The sequence below is a fragment of the Nicotiana attenuata genome, chromosome 6 (genome assembly GCF_001879085.1).
Source record: "Nicotiana attenuata strain UT chromosome 6, NIATTr2, whole genome shotgun sequence".
Classification (NCBI taxonomy): Eukaryota; Viridiplantae; Streptophyta; class Magnoliopsida; order Solanales; family Solanaceae; genus Nicotiana; species Nicotiana attenuata.
Window position 1 is genome coordinate 78,921,246 of NC_031994.1, and position 12,368 is coordinate 78,933,613.

Below are 12,368 nucleotides of genomic sequence, written 5' to 3' on the forward strand. Positions count from 1 at the left end.
TTTCCGTCTTTCATCCCCTTTTCCTGCCATTGTTAGTTCGTGCAAACGAGAAAAAGATGGTTGTTGTTGTTTTTTTTTTTACCTAGAAGAAACTAAAATATTAACTAGCACCTCCCTACAGACAACACCAAATTGTTTGACCAAAAAGTGTTAAGCTTTTTGTTAAACTAATTAATGAGGAAATAGAGGGTAAATTCTAGTTAAACGTAATAAATTCTAGATCTAAAACTGGGGTATATCAGAGATATGGGACCGTGTTCAAGAATAACAAATATCAAGTATATGTTCAATGATTGTCAATGAATGTAGTAATAGAAACATGCAATAAGTGTAGATAATGGCAATAAATGTAATAAAAAGGAATTTATCACCCAAATGTTACGTGATTTGGATGATTCTCCTTCTCGGCAACAACGGGGGATAGAAAAGGGAGATGAATAAGGAATCTTTGGATCTTGTGAATGAACAGCGTACATTGAACAATGTAATCAGTGAACAAGACAAGCTTTTGTATGTTCTTTATAGTCAACCCTTTACAATGTGCTCTTATTGAAAAGTGAGGATCCCCTTTGTTCTTTTATCTCTTCCTATTTATAGGGAATATTCTTAGAAAACCCTAAAAGTACAATTGTTCCTTCTATTCTAAACTTATCCTACCGTTATTTTCTTACATCTTTTGTTCGACCTCGGCGTTAATCCTTCTTAAGACGACTCGCGCCATTAAGCCGTGGTCGTCTTAATCTCGGACCACGTCCATTTGCGGTTATTAAGTCCAGTACAAATTTTGACCAATACAAGCTGCAAATTCAATTTTCCTAACAATGATTTGTCTTCTCCTTTTCCGGTGATTTCACGTAAAATGAGTTTTTTACATTGTTGGTCTCTTATGTTTTTCCCCATTGTAAAATAGGAGTAGTAATTTTCAAGTGAGGTTCCAGTCAATGACATCTCTGTCCTACTCAACAATTGAAGGATAAAAGCCCAAGCTATACGTACTAGAAAGCAGACGATCAAACAAAATGCTTAGCCTTCCTTCAACAAAATAATCAAGCACCTTTTTTTTACTAATCTAACCACCGGTAGATGGAAACTGCACTTTCAACAACACCTACATCATTTCTCAGAATCAATTGATTTTCTAAACTCCTCTTTCTCTCTCTCCTTGAGTGACAAAAGGGGGAGAGAGAAGAATAGCTGATTTCTTTTTGTAAATTCTTGTACTGAAAAATGCAATTGAAATCTGTTAACACATTTGCAGTCACAATCATGTTTGGTTTTGTACTTATCATCCTATTTTTCTCTGGATTTCTTGATTTCCCACTTTCCAATTCTTCAATCCCATCAACTAAAAATCAAATCTTGACCACCATCTCAGCTTCCAAGCCCGACCCGTTTAGCAACTTGTTCGTTGCTTTCAAAAAATGGGATTCTCAAGTGGGTTGTGCTCAATTCAGGGATAAACACAAAGGGTTGTCGTTAAATTCTTCTTCTTCTGGTTCTTTGCAAAAGGTTGATGAGGGTGAACTGAAGTGTGATGAGCTCAACATGGATCATGTGAGTGTATTAGTTAAAGGGTGGACTTGGATTCCTGATAATTTGGATAATTTGTACTCTTGTCGATGTGGGCTTAGCTGTTTGTGGACTAAATCCGAGGTTCTAGCTGATAAGCCTGATGCTTTGTTGTTTGAGACTGCTACTCCTCCTCTTGAGGTATTATTCTTAACCAATATTAGCTCTTTTATCTTAAAGCATGAATGAGCAATTTTTTGCTGCGGAAATCAACATTAATAATGCATCTGGATAAAGCTATATTTTTACTTTATGGTAGTTCCTGATTGTTTGGATTTTGGTTCGTTACGGTCCAAGGCTCTAAACACCTACACTCTTAAGGAATGAATGTGGACTAGACAGAGTGGAGGGAAATGATCAACTAGCTGGATAAGGCTTTGTTGTTGTTGTTGTTGTTGTTGTTGTTGTTGTTGTTGTTGTTGTTACACTTACATTGGGTTCCGGTGTTTGTTAGGAGCTTTTTATTCTGGTTAGAATTTGTATGTCGCTGTAGAATAAATGTGACATGTTGAGAAACTCTAGTGTCAGAAAACCCTCACTTATGTTAAAAAATAATTTCCTTCCTTAATAAATTAAATTAATCAAAACTGGAGTTACATCCGTTTGGCATAGACAGAATGGAAACAGAGGATCATATTCCCAACCCCAACTAATTTGGGTTTGAGGCAAGGTCGAAAGATTTTTCTTCAACCTTGAAGGTATGCAGCTGCTTTAACACGAATGAAACGATTTCTCTAAATAAATATGACTGAATGTCTAATATTCTAAGATCAATATGTCCAGTCGCTTAAAAGTGGCCAAGAATTTAACCTTGATGGCATAAGCATATGATTTCTTATGCCTCATCAATGACACTCAGGGAATTACCTTTCTAGTGTCATCTGACATGTCACAAGACAGGAGTGATATTTTGCAAATAATCAGTTTCCTAGAGGATGCAGCTTGTCTATCTCTATTCCATTTACCTCGTTTCACTTTTTTATAAATTTAGGGTATGACGAGTTTAGGCATTTACATGTTTTGATCCAAAACCTCAGAGCCATCTAAATTAAGCAGCTTAACAAGCTTTTAATTCAAATACATTAGAATTCTCTTTTTCTTTGGAATGTGGGAGGCGATCAGTGCCATTAGATGCACTGCAGATATTATCTAACCATGTTTAATTATGTGAAATTGATACATGTGGATATAATATGCGTTTGAATCATCTCCTTATTGCCGCTCTTCTTTTTGCATGTTTAGCTTCTTGTTAGTCTTTATGTTCTGGGGCCTCTCCATCCTAAACTTGGTTTTGACTTGCCGTAGCTCGTAGCTCCAGCAATACAAACTTGAAGCCTCAGCTTCCTCTCCTCTTCAACGCTGTAACTCTTTGCACATCCTTTACATTAATATTCTGATATCGTTGCAAAGCTAATCATTGGAGCATGCAGCTAAGAAGCATTTATTTCTAGGGAATGGAAAATGAAGCCTTTTGACATTTATTTTCTTGAGACTAACCCGCGGTCACTGATTACTTTCATACATATGTCACAGACAATTGTTTTCGAACGGAGCCTCATAGCAATGATCTTCACCAACCAAATGGTTGTCTTTCACTTGTTCTTCCCCGGATATTTATTGATGTACGGAGAGAAATGGAAAAAAAATTATCCATTACTTATAGTGGTAGGAGATATCCGACTCTGCGTTATGGATAAGGGAAGCGATTTTGGTAATTGGTACATCTGAGACAATGATCGTTTACTAATAGTTCATGATTTAATCTTAGTTTAAATCTTGTGTTTGTATAAAAGTGGTCAATGTCTTTCACTCAATTGTGACGGAAAACCGAAAAAATTGTCTGCTGTACTTGCTCTGTGAAATAATTACTATTTGACTTATCTACGCTTTTGCTCTGACTTGTTTCAAATTACCAATTAGTAAGTCTATACACGCATTGATGTGAACTGAACATGTACAATGCTCCTTTTAGATCTACCCTTTGCAAAATTCATGTGTGCTGTATGACTATATTTTTTTGGCGCCCTGCACTCCTGCTATGTTCAGTGATATAGCTACTTACTGTAAATAGTGTTAGGATGTTAAATGTGAGGATAGTTGTTAGCAGATTGTTAGGGCATTGAAGATAGCTGTTTGTTCTCATAGATGTTGAAGTACTGGTGGATAGAATTACAACCATGTAGCAAATCTATAAATTGGTGTTCCATATTGAGCAATTTTGTTCACAGGCTTAGGGCCATTTTTTGGTGCTCTGGTGACTTTTTCACTTTGTAATCCACAGAAATACTCTCTGCTGGACCTAAGACTTAGTGCCTAAGATTTCACTTCCCTAGTTGATTCTGTTTTTGCTATTCAACATTTTATCGTATAAAAAATAATTGTATTCCATATGATAGCCGCAGTACTGCTTTCTATGCTATCAGCAAAGGGTATATGAGAATCAAAATTATTTGTATTTATCTAGCTTCTCATCACTACAATCTGATGCATGAAATAATTGATTAAAATGAATTATCCGTCTTAAAGGTACACTTTAGGTTTGTTATGGTTTCCAAGCGCCTCAGTCAATTTGGAAATTTTCCATTCCTTATTTTTGGTCTGGTTTACGTATTCCTTTTGTCTGGGAAGGTTCATCATTTGAGAATTGCCTGTTGAATCTTTGCTTTTTGTGACCATTATTATAGTACTTCCTCCCGAAGTTTCTTTCTTAAATGCTGAGCTTCCTAAAGAAATAGTCTCTGTTGGAAAACATATTGCTGATTCTTTGAAGTTTCCAAAATATATCTTAAGAGTTGTTATTTCAGCATCAATCTCTGGCCTATTCCCTCTCCCTCTTGTTTTAAGCCTCTCCATCCAAGGGAAGGGAGAATTATGTTCGCTGAGACCCCACTGTTAATCTAAATTACGTCAAACTTTTGCTTACTTTTTGCACATGCCACATGCGTCGTTTTCTTTTCTGCAGTCTCCTCACGGTTGTTATTTTCCTTATCAGAGACGTCAAGGTGATCCATTACGTGTATACATGGATCTTGAAGCTGGTAGAAAGAAATCAGGGTATGAGGATATATTTATTAGCTATCATGCAGAAGATGATGTCCAGTCAACCTATGCGGGTGCACTTTTTCATAATAATCGAAACTATCACCTTTCTCCGTACAAGAACAATGTAAGTGAAAGGTTTCTTTGTTCCTTCAATTTGCGTGTAGAATATTCAATCACTGAGGGTAATGATATTACTCACTCATTCTTTTAAGTGCTTGTTATAATTTCTAGCGATTTGTAAATTCGTAGGATACTCTTGTTTATTGGTCATCATCACGTTGTCTTCCTCAAAGAAACCAGCTTGCCAAACGTCTACTCAGCTTGTTACCTTCCCATTCATTTGGCAAGTGCCTCAACAATGTTGGAGGTCTAGACAAGGCACTCTCCCTCTATCCTGAGTGCATCAAGGATTTTAAGGAAGCACCCAAATGGTGGGACCATTTACATTGCGCTATGTCACATTACAAGTTTGTCCTTGCGATTGAGAACACTAGGACAGAGAGTTATGTAACAGAGAAGTTGTTTTACGCACTTGACTCTGGCGCAGTCCCCATTTATTTTGGCGCCGTGAATGTCTGGGATTTTGTACCTCCACATTCAATAATTGATGGAAGCAAGTTTAGCTCTTTGGAGGAACTGGCTTCCTATGTTAAGGCTGTTGCTAATGATCCGGTAGCATATGCAGAGTACCATGCATGGAGAAGATGTGGTGTGCTTGGAAACTATAGAAAGACCCGAGCAGCAAGTCTGGATACTTTACCTTGCAGGTTATGTGAAGCCATCAGTAAAAGAAATGGGAGAAATGCAAGAGCCTCTTGATTATTCAACTGCAAAAATATAGAGTACTAGGTTTTAAATTTCATTATTGTCTACTTAGGTCTTTAGTGTTGTTTCTCAACAGTTTTTGTGTTGTTAGGATATACACTAGGTAGGGTGACTTGTAAAGATCTCATGCCCTTACAGATTAATCATACATAAATTTTGGTTTATAACAAAATTGCCTATTATATATGTCAATTTCCACCAATATTCTCCTTGATTATGAACTCTGGCTCATTCTTGATCCTAGAATTCTTCCTGTCTCTAGATGTCATTTTTTGCTGGTAAATTACGCCAATCATTAGCTGTCAACTTAGAGAATCAAACTGTGACACTGTCTTCATTGTTGCAGAGTTGCAGTTCAATTAAATCCTTTTTCTTCTTCGTAAATGGAAATGCATATCAAGACTAATGAATACGTTGTAATGGAATACTACTGCTGGATTACAATTTGGTTTTCCTTTTCTTTGGATATTTGTATTTGGGTTGGGTTGGGTTGGTGGGGGGGGGGGGGTCGGGGGGAGGGCTTCGATTGCCATGCACGAAGCAAGATTCTGTTCTAATCTGCACGAAATAGAGGCCACGAAGCTTCTGTATAATCTAAGTTTCATCGAGTTGCTCTTGCTTTCTCAAGTCGCAAGGTCCAGAAACTAGCCTCGCCTTTTCTCCTGGGATCAATACAAAACTCCATCAAATTCACTATCAGAAACTGCTAGGGAAGTCGCTGTAAAAACCTCCTATCATATAAGATAAAGCCGTATTTTATCATACAGACATTGAACCACACAATATGGCCAATGAAGAAGCTCTTAAGAAACTCAGCACCAGAGACCACTGAATTCTCTTCTTTTTTTCCTTTTAAGTATCTGGTATCCGAAACCAAGCTTAGATAAACAGAAACCAGCACATGAAAAAGGCTTTCATTGGTACAATTCCATGGAAACTCAACTAGTTATACAGTTATATAATACAAGGTACACAACATGCTCCTGAGATATATTCAAGGACAACTGGTGAACAGATAAGGCAGAGACCAATTAAAATCTCATTACTAAGCCGTTACTAAGTACATGCAGCTTAAAACTCTTCTATGAAAATTTCTGAATGAGCAAAGAGAACTGACAACTAAGTACTAACCCAGGATCAACCAGGCAAAGAACATTTTTTCTGAGAATGCCCCAACATATGGCAGCGACCACATTGAACTACTCTCTTCGGACGCTTTAAACTCTCTATGCGAAGAACCTTCTTTTTGGGCCTGCCAGGTGGTCGTCGGGTTTTTGGTGGCCGAATTAGAATATCAACTTTTGCTCCTCCACCTTCTGTACCCTCACCAGCCTCTCTCCAAAGACTCCTGTCAGGAATTGGGTATATCATTTGTGAGTAGGTTTCACGATAACTGTGAACCGTGAAACAAGGCTCAGCAAATAACTGGGCATTCTGTCCACAAGAAATAAGTGCAGCAGCAGCATGTGCACACGGCACACCATAGAGTTGCCAACGGCGACATGAGCACACACGACTTCGTATGTCCACAATATTTGTCCTCTCAGTTGATACGATCTCAAATTCAATTTCATTTGCTCGTAGAACTTTGTAGCAGCGAGCATCAGCAATTGCTTCTGAAATCCTCTTTTCAGCAGATGGCACGAGTATTGACGTCAACCTCATGCCCATGTTACGACGATCGTTAGACCATGATATCATCTGTTGGCGGATATGTTCCATCATCTGCACAATAGGAAGTTCGTGACACTCCAGTGCCCAGTTATACAACACTTCTGTTATTCCCAATGAAAAATGACCATATCGTAATCCTTCAAAATATGCGACAGCCCAGTGCTGTGGATTGAAATGGTGAAACCACTGTAGGACATCTTGTGAAACCTCAACCATCTCGGCGACTTTGCTCTCAAATTCAGCTGCGGTAAGTGCATATACTGCATTCCAAAATATATTCACTAATTTTGAGTTCTTAAATGTATCTCGGAAATTCTCACTGATATAACGTAGGCAAAAACCATGAAATGCATTTGGAAAATGAGTCTCGACTGCCTCAACCATACCCGCTGATCTCTCAGACAGTATAGTAAGTCTTGGCATACTGTCAGTATTTACACCCAGAAGTTTGCGGAGCTCGGACATAAACCACATCCAGTTCTCGTCACTTTCCACATCGACAACAGCTATTGCCAAAGGAAACAACGTATCATTAGCATCAACAGCTGCAGCACAAAATATCATACCCAGGTACTTTCCTTTTAAATGCACTCTATCAAGTTCCAAAAGTGGTCGGCAAGCATTTAAAAATCCATAAATTGCTGCACGATATGAGACAAACAATCGTTGGAAACAATTCTCCTGACCCGTGCTAACTGATGCAATGCTCCCTGGATTAGTCTTCCTTATCTGTTCACAATATGCAGGAAGAAGCTGATAACCTTCTTCAAAGGTTCCATGTAGAGCAGCCATGCTGCGCTCCTTTCCTCGCCATGCTTGCATATAAGACACAGCAACCCCATGCTGACTTCGAATATCCTGCAAAATCTCCTTTGGTTTATACTGAGGATTATCCCTCACCCGTGATTCCACTGATCTTGCAACCCAACCCACTGATGCTTGCTGATGGTGAAGGCTCTGAACCCCCTCACACGTATGCTCACCGTGAAGAGTCCTAATTGTAAATGTAGGAACTCCCGGACATTTTGCCACATGAACACGCCATGGACAACCTTCTTTGGAGCACTTAGCTATGAATCTACTCCTATCTGATTTGACTATTCGAATTTCAAAATGCAATCCTATAGCTATCTCTTTCAAAGTCCTTCTACATGCATCAACATCCGGGAACTCTTGCCCAATTGCTAAAGGTTGGTCAATCAACACCCCATTCGATCCGGGTACTGCTGTAAACTGCTGACCATTTGAATCAGGCCCTGATACTACTATCTCATGTGCTGATTCCAATACATGATCCCCCATAACTCTACAGCTTAAACCTCGTTGCTAAACCTCCCAACTATAATCACTCATTTTTCTTGAAGTTGCCAAAATTTCCAAATGTGCTACTGGGGATTCACAAATCACTCCAATTTCAATATCTACCAATTGACACAGGAAAAATGATCAATTGCTTATCATTAAAAAACTCAATAACAAGAAAACACAACAAGCAAAAATCAATTCAAATTCTTTTTTTTTTTCAAATGACGGTGGTGTTCGAGCCAGCTTGCCACACCTCAAACTATTCCACTAGGTACCTCGTACCGAGTAACTCTACCAACCAAGTTTTAGGCAAATAGGCAGATGAGAAAAAATCACCTAGTAACATCAATCCAAATTCTTATACTTGCATATACCCTAGTCATCTCTGCAAATGTACACATTTCTAAAACTACATAGCCATCGACAAATAACAGAATGTAGCTTAAGTAAGCTAAAATTAGCTCCAAACTGACAGTTCATCATGAGTTTAAACAATCCAGATTGGTCATCAACATAGGGTCAAACTCGAAGAATATCACATACACAGAAATAAAACCTTTAATATGCATTCTGCTTCATTCAAATACAGAGTAACACAAACAAAGACAAATTAAAAACCCAAGAAAACTACAAGGGGTTTTATCTTTACCTGAAATATGCTGCTGCAATTATTCAGTTGTTGAAGAGATCTAATTAGGACCCAAAAATGGCCATAATTAATAGCTGAGCTGCAATAATATAGATATGTTAATTATATAAGTTACTAACCAGAAGATGCAGAGAGAAGATGAACAGTGTAAGGGCGTAAATTTGACGAATGTCGAGGGCAATTGGAAAACCCTAATGTCGAAAATGCAATTTTTTCTCAAATCAATAAGAGAGATAAAGAGAGGGCCAATTGGGGAATTAGTGGATAGGGATATGTGCCGTAGAAAGAACGTTAATGAATGACAATATTAGCCTTAGATTTGTTAGTATTTGACCAGTGTTTGAGAGGGCTAAGACTGTAAATAGATGTAAGGATTGTGGAAATGGAAATTGCAAACTTGAAAATCTGTTTAAACTGGGATTCGTGAATCAAATACCACTACTAGAAATTCGGCAAATACCGAGCACGATCGATCAATCATTTTGGTCGGTTTTCAACATATTTTATTTTTTAATCTTTTTTACGAAACCGACGAATTTTGGTCGGTTTTCTTTGGCGCAAAAATACAGGAAACTATTTTTGAGTCCCGCAAAATTTATTTTTCAAGAAACCGACAAACTTTGATCGGTTTTTTATTTAAAATAAATTAAAATTAATATTAAAAAAATCAATCGAAACCGGTCGGTTAATTCAGACGGTCATTTTAAAAAATCGACCAACTTTGGTCGGTAATTTTATTTTTTAATAAAACCGATCAACTTGTCGGTTATGTTCGTGCGAAATACAATTAAAGAGTATAAATGAAATAAAAGACAGTCTTAATACAAAGTACACCAATGACCTAGTGGTAGAATAGTATCCTACCATAGTACAGACCCAGGTTCGATTCCCAAATGGCACATTTTTTAATTACATAACTAAAATACCGGCCAACTTTGGTCGATTTTTCCGGTAACTTTTTTTTTTAATTTAATTGATCGTCCAAAGTTTCTAGTAGTGTACTTTGCTAAGTATTACAGTTATTCAAAATCGAACTGTTAACTGAATCGCAAATTTAGCTTATTGTTTTATTGGTATCCAATTTATTAGTTTAACTATTGGTGAACGGATTGAAATTTTATAGATAGCAATTTATTAATATAGAGACGAATTATTCAATTTCTTTATCAGATAAATTATTAACTCGTTAAGAAACCAGTAAGACTGACAAAATCACAATGTACGCATGCAAAGCAGCCCAATTGATGACATGCATTGTGTCATTTACTCACTCCAAATGAACAAATATATTGTTGGATTTGAAATTGAAAGTTTTTTTTTAGGTCAGACTTAACTTCTATCTTGATATACGTTATTGATTTAAATGATAAATCGGTCGATAATCACTAATTCGATACCAAATCAACTAATATCTTATCGGATTTGACTAGCGAATTAGTATATTTAAAATTCGATAACCAATTAATCAAACCGTTAAATATAATATCCAATCGGTCCGCCCGATAAGCAACCCTAGCTAGTACTAAATGAAGGATGTGTTTGCGAAAATAATGTAAGTCAACATAAACTATAAGATTAATTTAAAAAAAAACATAAACTATAAGATAGTCTTTGTGTATTTTGATATGTTTCTCTATGTCCAATAATAAGTAGCTTATTACAAAAATTGGCCAATTCAAAAGATATTAAATATTAGCCAACTATTACCAATAGTAGCCAATTAGCTATTTGTAGCTAAAAAAGGTTAATTTTTTTACTTTCTTTTTGAGTGAGTGTTATTAGAATTGATTAGGTATATCTTAAGCAACTTGAATCTCAATTTTGGGATGATTTAGTGGAGTTTTGAGCTGGTTTGAATTAAAAATTCGTAGTTGAAGATGAACATGAACATGGAAAAAATAATATGTGTATCACACTGTGTATGATTTGTGTATCATATGTATATCTTTTGTGTAACAAATGTGTATCACATATACCTGTGTGTGATACATGTGTCGCAGAAGAATTTTTTGAACTTGATTTTAACTAATGAATTTTGATACCAAATCAGTCCAAATCTTCCTCAAATTCTATATCTTGATTCTTCTATAGTCAGACTGATGATAGGCTATAATTGCATATTTTAGTCGCTTATTACACTCGAATTTACTGCACTTTAATTGAGTTTGCGCTTTAATCGCTAGTGTTTTGCACTAATTGTGTGTTTTATGCCTTGTAGGTGTGATTCCGAGCTATATAGATGTTATGGAATGAATTTAAGTGATTTGAAGCTTTGAAGTCTGAGTAAAAGCTCAAGGAATTAAGCCGGGATCGTGTTCGGGGGTCAAATTTGATAATTAAGTACGAACGAAGACTTGAGGAGGCATATTGCGCACTGTCTAGTAAAATAGACATAACCTTTTGCTCAGAACTCCATTTGGGCTCCACAATATATGGTTGGAAAGCTAACTCAAAGGGCTACAACTTTCATGTTTTACGTTTTTCCAAATTCCAAACGGAACAGGGTGAAAAACTGCGGTTCCACCGCGACCGCGGCAGAGTGTACTCGCGGACAACTGAAGAATCAGAGAGTATGTTTGGCCGCGGTTTGACCGCGACCGTGGTGGGACCGCGGCAGGAAGCGAAAATTTCAGGGACTAAAGTGCAAAACATGGGATTTTAAGTCCTAAACCCTATATTAAACAAAGGAGGCCGGCCAAGAACAAGAGGAGGGACATATTTTGGACACAAATTAGACCTAAGGAGGCGAAGAGACACTACTTTAGGGTTAGACAACACCCTTGGAGGCAAGAACACATTGGGAGCAAGGCGGAGAATTCTTCTACGAGTTTTTTCCTTCCTCTTCCTATATTTTTCATTGTTGGTTATGACTTTTAGTATTGTAGTTTTACATACTATTATGAATAGCTAATTTGTTATCTAGAGTTTTGATAGAACCTTTTGTAGGATAAATTCTTGTTATGTTTTTATATAATTGAGCCATAGCTTTTCTCTATTTGTTCAACTACGTTTATATTGTGGTTGGTTGAAGAGCTCTCAATTAGCTGTGCCTATTTAGTATGCATAACTCGGGAGAGAGTGCATATTTAGGTAATTGTTGAACAACACCACTCCCAGAGTATATGAGGGATCAATAACCGAGGGTTTAAAGGTGGGATTAGGGATAACGAAGCCTTGGGTGCGATCTGAAGTGAGCTGTATTAAAAGCCAGCTAGCGTAGCTCGGGAGAGTGCGTCTAGTAAATTGTCGTAATTACCCGGGAGAGATTTACGGTAATAAGAGTGCTCATGATCGGTAGAGAATA

General features: G+C 37.2%; 2 protein-coding genes across 3 annotated transcripts; one reads left to right on the forward strand and one right to left on the reverse strand.

The window, feature by feature from the left end:
• On the forward strand, window positions 958–5,638 carry LOC109227310 (alpha-(1,4)-fucosyltransferase). The gene is made up of 3 exons (XM_019392422.1): window positions 958–1,710; window positions 4,562–4,735; window positions 4,861–5,638. The coding sequence occupies exons 1-3, from the start codon at window positions 1,228–1,230 to the stop codon at window positions 5,428–5,430; spliced, it is 1,227 nt and encodes a 408-aa protein (XP_019247967.1). The 5' UTR covers window positions 958–1,227; the 3' UTR covers window positions 5,431–5,638.
• LOC109227311 lies at window positions 6,335–9,311 on the reverse strand. 2 transcript variants are annotated; one of them, XM_019392423.1, is made up of 3 exons: window positions 9,184–9,311; window positions 9,065–9,104; window positions 6,335–8,531 (listed from the first exon to the last, which is right to left on the reverse strand). In XM_019392423.1, the coding sequence occupies exon 3, from the start codon at window positions 8,410–8,412 to the stop codon at window positions 6,574–6,576; it is 1,839 nt and encodes a 612-aa protein (XP_019247968.1). In that variant the 5' UTR covers window positions 8,413–8,531; window positions 9,065–9,104; window positions 9,184–9,311; the 3' UTR covers window positions 6,335–6,573. The 2 variants fall into 2 exon arrangements, with proteins under 2 accessions (XP_019247968.1, XP_019247969.1); XM_019392424.1 differs by lacking the exon at window positions 9,065–9,104.

What these genes read in the sequence shown, in the direction of transcription:
- LOC109227310 (XM_019392422.1), top strand. Translation starts at nt 1,228, where the DNA reads ATGCAATTGAAATCTGTTAACACATTTGCAGTCACAATCATGTTTGGT. An exon ending in CTGCTACTCCTCCTCTTGAG is followed by an intron (nt 1,711 to 4,561) that starts GTATTATTCTTA and finishes TTTCCTTATCAG; the next exon opens with AGACGTCAAGGTGATCCATT. An exon ending in TTTCTCCGTACAAGAACAAT is followed by an intron (nt 4,736 to 4,860) that starts GTAAGTGAAAGG and finishes GTAAATTCGTAG; the next exon opens with GATACTCTTGTTTATTGGTC.
- LOC109227311 (XM_019392424.1), bottom strand. Translation starts at nt 8,412, where the DNA reads ATGGGGGATCATGTATTGGAATCAGCACATGAGATAGTAGTATCAGGG.